This window comes from Pteropus vampyrus, unplaced genomic scaffold (genome assembly GCF_000151845.1).
Source record: "Pteropus vampyrus isolate Shadow unplaced genomic scaffold, Pvam_2.0 Scaffold595, whole genome shotgun sequence".
Taxonomy (NCBI): domain Eukaryota; kingdom Metazoa; phylum Chordata; class Mammalia; order Chiroptera; family Pteropodidae; genus Pteropus; species Pteropus vampyrus.
The window spans coordinates 106,528-113,751 of NW_011889376.1; the positions used below are offsets into that span (position 1 = coordinate 106,528).

Consider the following 7,224-nt stretch of genomic DNA (forward strand, 5'->3'; position numbering starts at 1 on the left):
AAAAATAATGTACCTCAAATCCATTCCAATTATTGACATAAATAATATAGAATTAGAACATTCAAGTCAATTGGCTCTCTTAAAATAATTAGTGGGTATAGTCCATATTTCCTCAGGTCACTATATTTAAAGCTTCACATAATTATGTGCATATAATTATGTAAGCTACAAGAAGGAATTTACTTAAAGAAATTATTTATAATCTAAGATTGGTTATTACAAACTGTTGAATTTTGTTAAATCTGAAGAAAAGAGCAGCATTTTATTTGGCCCTGTTCCCAGAGCTAATTTTTGTACTCAGAGCTAATTTTTTGTATAATTGGCTTTGCAATAAAAAGAAACACACCGTGTAAAAGACAGTCCAGATAAAAATTACTATTTATTAAAATTAAAGAAACAACTTAAAAAATTTAATTACTATTTATCGAAATTAAAGAAAGTTATTATTTATTAAAATTAAAGAAACAAATTTATGGAATCAGTAAAATAAAAAGAAACTCATAATCAAAGTAAAAAATTATGTTGTCTAAAAGCAAAGTCAATCAAAGCGAAGTTAACCATATAAAACTGAAGCAAAAAAAACAAACTAAAAAAAAATTTTAGTCAAAAGTCATTTGTCCAGCATTTGAACAGATCATTCAGTTTCTATTTTCTCTATTTTCTCACTTTGAACTTACAGCAAACACAGAGAGTACATATGGATGGCAGGCTATTTTTAGATGTTTTCTTATTTATTTCTCATGACTACCTTTCGAGGAAGGTTTATAGATAAAACTAAGGGTAGGAAACTGACAGACATGAAATAACAAATTAATGTAGTAAAAAGTAACTAGTCATTCTTTTCAAACTCTGGTATTTCAGTAAAATGAACATAATTAAAGCTCTCATGTAGCACGGTTTACAGTATTTGAATTGTTATTGAATAACTTGCATTAGACCGGTAGTAAAGGTAGACATCTCAGCCTATGTCTTTTTCACTCTTTATTCAATATCAGGCAACTATTGTTCCCGAAGCATGGAATGTAGTTTGCCACATTGATAAATTATCAAACATGCTCTATATTATTTCTTTCTCTTACTGGAAATTCCTGAAGCATAGTAGCACATTATGTTTTCCTATAAGACCTGCAGTAAAGAAAGCTTTCCTTAAAAATTATTTTTCCAAATGCTTTCCAAATGTATTAGACAGCAGAATCTTAATTTTCATGAATTTTAGTTTATATAATAAAGCCTAAATAAAATTATTTTAATGATCTGACTTTTCCTGGGTAAAGAGGCAGATCCACGTGTGATCAGATGTGCCAAAAGACTTTTTGACTCAAGGGATAAAAAAATATTGAAAAAGATTTCGGATTAAATCTTAATGAAAAAATCTGATATGGACAAATCCAAGCTATTGGATAATAAATACTATAGAAAATCAGAGGATGAATTGATATACATCTGCTGGAGTAGCAAAGAATGACTTCTTGGAACAAGTGAGTTTTAACAAATAAATGTTATGAGACAAAATGTTTGATTTTTTTTCACTCTCTATTCTAGACACCCCTGATTTCCATTTTTAGTTTTTATGGATAATCTACAAATTTTATTAGATATTATTGTGTACATATATACATAGAAATATATGTTTATATAACACATATATAAACATAAACATATATGTATTATTTATTTATCGTTTTTATTTTTAAACATATTTATCATAGGTACTGCTTGTCGAAATTAAAAAGATGTCATAGAGAATAATTTTACTAGATGGGTCAAAAATTACCTATTCAATATTAACCATTTGTTCTTTATTTTGGGATGTTCTTTCTTAAATATGAGATCCTTGCCTTCTGTTCTCGAATCCTGAATATACTGTTACCCAGGTTCCAAGCCCCAAATTCTTTTAGGGCTCTCCTAGGGGGTGTTACTTTCTCCAGGATTTTTATGTGGTGCATAATGCCAGTTTATATCCCCTGGTGAGACTTTGATTCGACTCAGTTTTGTGTCAGATAACTTTTCATACTTGCGATAATTGAATTCAACTGGATGATGATCATCATCATGATCATGATCATGATTAATAATAATGAAAACTATGAAGATTTCTAAAGATGCTGGTAGATTGAACTTATATATTCAAGTATACAGTTTGGTTATTTTCTTTTCCCTCTTTCTCCCTACAGATTGTTCTTAGGGGCAACCACATAAATGGCTGACAGAAATGCCAATGTGATAACTGAATTCGTCCTCCTGGGGTTGACTGACAACCCTGAACTGAATACTGTCCTTTTTGTGCTGTTTCTCTTGATCTATCTCATTACTGTGGTGAGCAACATCTGGGTTATCACAATAATTCTGGCTAGTGCCCAGCTTCATTCTCCCAAGTACTTTTTCCTTTGCCAGTTGGCTTTCTTGGATTTCTGCTATTCCTCAGTCTTTATTCCCAAAATGTTAGTGAACTACATAGCAGGACAGAAGGTTATCTCCTATCACGGTTGCCTCCTTCAGTATTCCTTTGTCAGCATGTTCCTGACCACCGAATGCTTTCTCCTGGCCGCAATGGCGTATGATCGGTATGTTGCCATATGCTACCCACTTCACTACAAAGGTCTCATGACCCCCACGTTGTGCATCCACCTGGTGACTGCTTCATACCTACTAGGTTGTGCTAACTCACTCATTCACTTGAGTGACTTGCTCAGTCTGTCTTTCTGTGGGGCCAACGTCATTAACCATTATTTCTGTGATATTCCATTGCTCTTTCAACTTTCGTGTTCTGACACCCGATACAGTGAGATTCTGTTTATTGTCCTCTCTGGAACGACATCAGTGACTACCTTTCTGATAGTAGTTAGTTCTTATCTGAGGATCCTTCTCACCGTTCTGAAGATACACTCTACGAGGGGCAGATACAAAGCCTTCTCTACATGTGCTTCCCACCTGACAGTGGTGACTCTCTTCTATGGAACGGTGATATTTACGTATCTGGGAACCAGTTCTAGCTACCAACAGGACAGAGCCAAAATCCTGTCCATGTTTTATACCCTTTTGCTGCCAATACTAAACCTTCTGATATACAGTGTGAAAAACACAGAGGCCAAAGAAGCAATGAAAAGAATTATTATGAGAAAAATATTTGCTGAGTGACCATGAGTAGAAACATTTAAGAAATATTTATTGATGCTACAGACAAGTACATTGTTAAATACCTATGGGTCTCGTTGGAGAGAAAAAGGATGGTATTTTTAAGGATTTCAAAACATGGTCATTGGACAAAAATCAAGAAAACAGAAGCGTATTAAATCAAGCAAAAATGAAAGACATTCTGAAGTATAAAATTAAAGATAAAGGTATTATTTGGGTATACTATAAAACCAGAAGGAACCCAGATGTCTTTAAATATTTCTTACTCAAGCTGTAAATTGGTACGGTGAATTTTCTCAATAGTTTTAGGCTGCAATATAAAGAGATAACAAAAATTAACTTCTTAGATCTAGCAAGACCTTATCTGTACACAAAGATATTTCTCTAACAATAACTAAAGAACCATATTTGTTTCTTCTCCTTCTGTACTTTGTGGTCTCCTTGTTTCTGATAAGACTTTTTGCTTTTTCAACTAAACCAGTTATTTAATCTCATGTTATGTCATGTGGGTGAATACAGCCTCCATAATCAGCCTGAAGATATGAGATTGTTTTTATTGCTATTAAAAGCCTCTGTTAGCAGTGCAATGCTGATAATAATCCGTATCTGCATCTGTCTCTATATCTATATATCTACTTATACGCAGTTTGTATGATAAGATTAAGGTATTATGATGTTAGATTCTACTCTAATTCACAGTGGTCAAACAACACTGAATATCTGTAAGTACAACTATTACATTTTTAAATGTTACAAATTATTTAAATTTTTAAGCAAGGGACAGCAAAAAGGATAATACAAGCCTATTATGTTGAGAAATATGAAATTGAAAGTGTCAGAGCACATATTATATTTGCCTCATTATTGAAGAATATCATTAAAGGAAGGAAAGAAGGGATTAGATTTGTTGTATAGGGTTTGAAGGAATACAATTGTAAGAATTTTAAAGTTTTGAGCTAAATACATTTGAAAATCAAAGAAATGTATCCTTAACAATATTCTGACTAGTTAGATGCTATCTGAAAACACATTTCAACTCATTGTATCAAGATTTTGCTATATATGCTATCCCAAGACCAAGAATAAGAATTTCCTCCTCTCTAAAGATTTTCTTGATAATTTTTTTGAGAAAAGTAAATTTCTTCCTGCAATCCTCTATCATTAGACAATGCAGTATAAAAATGAATTGTGAATTTCGTTTTCACTTCTAACTCCTCTTCTGGGCTGTTTATTCCTGTAAGGAAAGGCTGCATCTTATTTAACTTTATAGTTCCAGGATAAGTGGGAAAGTGATTATCACATAGTAGGTGCTCAATACTCATTTGTTTAATATTCGGTCATTAATTACTTCAAATGATTGTTTTCTTGCCTATCATGTACTAGCATATTTGATAATAAAGAGTGAATAAATAGATAAATAAATAAGTATACAAATAAATAAATTAGTTTTTTTCATCTAGTATAGTACAAAAAAAATCAGCTACTTCTTGGAATCAAGTTTTCAATAATATTTAAAGTGATGAATATATAAATAATAGAAACATATGAGAAAGTGTTCTTCATGCAGATTAATGAAATAAATACCTAGTAAAATAATCTTTGACTTATCAAGCTCTATTAAATATGGAGCTTAAGAAGATGATAAAATTGATGATCAGGGACAGTGTTTAGAGAAATAAAAATTTACCAGACCACTCTAGAATGCCTGATGCTAATATGTAGAAGAAAGTTGTAGTTTGGGCCCCAAATCTACTTCAATTATTTATCTAAAGGAAACAAATTGATGTGTATTCTGCATTACCTTTTTAAAAAATAAACAAAGAAAACATCATGATTAATGTAATTACCTAATGGGGGTGCTAATAGTTTAATAAATGTATATGCATAGGTATAATAGATTACTATGTCACTTATATTAAGGACATAAAATAATTATTGATTGAATACTTATTATGTCATCAATAAAACATTCAAGATGTTTTAAATATATAGAATTTAATTTCATTTTCACAAAGTTACTAGTATTGTAACTTTGCAGACAAGGACACTGAGGAACAAGAACTCCAACATCCCCATTTCCTACAATGATTTACGTTCTGTTTCTTTTTCAATAGTACTCTTCACCTTTTAACATGTTGTATCACTAATTTTTGGTATTCCTTTCTATTTCCCTCTGCAGAGAATTTATAATCTGTAAATACTATACTTTATAAGATCAGACTTTCATATCAACATTTGAATCTTTCTTTTTTAGCATCTATGAGTCATTTATACTAGGCGATTAAAGTTAATCCAGAGATTTTAATAAATTTATGAAATTTAACTTAAAGAAATCACATTTTCTGACTTATGCAATAAAATTTTAAATTAAGATTTATAAGAAAAAACTTTTAACTTGAAAATTAAAAAGATAAAATTAAAAAATAACCTCATTATTCTTAGTCAAATGGAAATTTTAAAAATTAACTTTAATATTTGTATAATTTACCACAATAGGAATAATCCTTTTGCTACATGAAAGGTAAATGAAAAGTAACTCTCAGATAAATAATACAAATGTTATATTTTTGCATTATTAAATGGGTAACAAAAAGTAAGTAAAACAAGCAGTTATTACTAGATGATTAAAAAAACAGTGAATTCACCTAAATAAAAGAAGGAAAAAAATGATAAGAAATAGCTAACAATTAATGAATTAGAAAGCAAAAAAATTATTGAACAATATTTATCCAAAAAGAAAATGAAACCATTCTTTAAGTCAAAAAAAAAAAAAGGAAGGAAGAAAGGAAGGAAAGAAGAAAGGAAGGAAGGAAGGGAGGGAGAGAGGGAGGGAAGGAGGGAGAGAGGGAGGGAGGGAGGGAAGAAGAAGAAAGAAAGAAAGAAAGAAAGAAAGAAAGAAAGAAAGAAAGAAAGAAAGAAAGAAAGAAAGAAAGAAAGAAAGAAAGAAAGAAAGAAAGAAAGAAAGAAAGAAAGAAAGAAAGAAAGAAAGAAAGAAAGAAAAGAAACTCACACAAATAAATAAATGACAAGACTAATCCAAGAGAGAAAAAGGAAAGAGAAAATTGAAGAAGTATAGTTAAAAATATGATGAGGTAGGGAATGAAACTATGTTATCATTAAATCAAAAGAGATTTAAAATCTCTGGTCAGACTTTGGCATCTGCCATGACAAAATAAGTGATACAAGAATAGCCTTGCAATCATAAACAACTATGAACATGAACAAAATAGATTTCAATATTGGGAAAATATTAAGCAAGAAAAACTTGCTCCTTGTTATTTTGCAATCATCATGCCTTTGGAGGTGGTATTGACCACTAGTCTCTCCTTTAACTTAACTATCAAGGTTACCTTCTATCAAGTAGGTTGATCCTGGCTTTAAAAAAAATTTTATTAAATTTATTGAGATGGCATTGGTTAATAAAATTATATAGGTTTCAAGTGTACAATTCTATATCATCTATATACCTCATAAACATTATATAAAAAATTAAAAATGTTTTCAATATTTATTGATAATAAAAGTTTATCAGATAAATATACCATAGAGTAAACATATATACACACAAACTAATTAAGAAAAATCTAAGCTATATTGATAACAGCATATAGAAAATATCAGCAATGTGTATGTGTAAAAAATGAGATTTCATAAAAAGAGTTGCTTATTCAAGAAATAATTGTGTGGAAAATCATAATGTAGTGAATGAAACCTCACAAAAAACAATTAAAAAAAAAAACATTTATAGGAGCCAATTGGATGAATAGCAGTGGAGAGAGCCTGTCAAACAGAAGCAAGAAAATGCATAAAAATTGGAGGAATAAATTGTGATAACAGACTCTCTGGTTTTGTACTGTTGAGGTGTTATTTAAACATGATAATCCTATTTTAGGGCTATCCTAAATATCCTTATTTAGTACTCTATGTTTCTAAAGAGATTTTTTTTTGGTTGGAATCAACAGGGTTTCATGAAATAAAATAATTAATAATAGTAATGATTAAAATGGAAGAAAAGAAGGAAGAATGGAGGGAAGGAGGAAAGGAAAAGAAGGAAGAAGGAAGAAAGTAAAGAAGGAAGGAAGGAAGGAA

At 30.3% G+C, this 7,224-nt stretch overlaps 1 protein-coding gene across 1 annotated transcript; it reads left to right on the top strand.

Annotated features, from left to right (window-relative positions):
* Positions 1–2,199: 2,199 nt before the first annotated feature.
* Positions 2,200–3,138, top strand: LOC105308591 (olfactory receptor 1052-like). Its single transcript, XM_011384591.1, has one exon. The coding sequence runs from the start codon at positions 2,200–2,202 to the stop codon at positions 3,136–3,138; it is 939 nt and encodes a 312-aa protein (XP_011382893.1).
* Positions 3,139–7,224: the final 4,086 nt, after the last annotated feature.

Bases quoted from the DNA above. Each gene is read 5' to 3' on its own strand.
- LOC105308591 (XM_011384591.1), top strand. From the start codon at position 2,200: ATGGCTGACAGAAATGCCAATGTGATAACTGAATTCGTCCTCCTGGGG.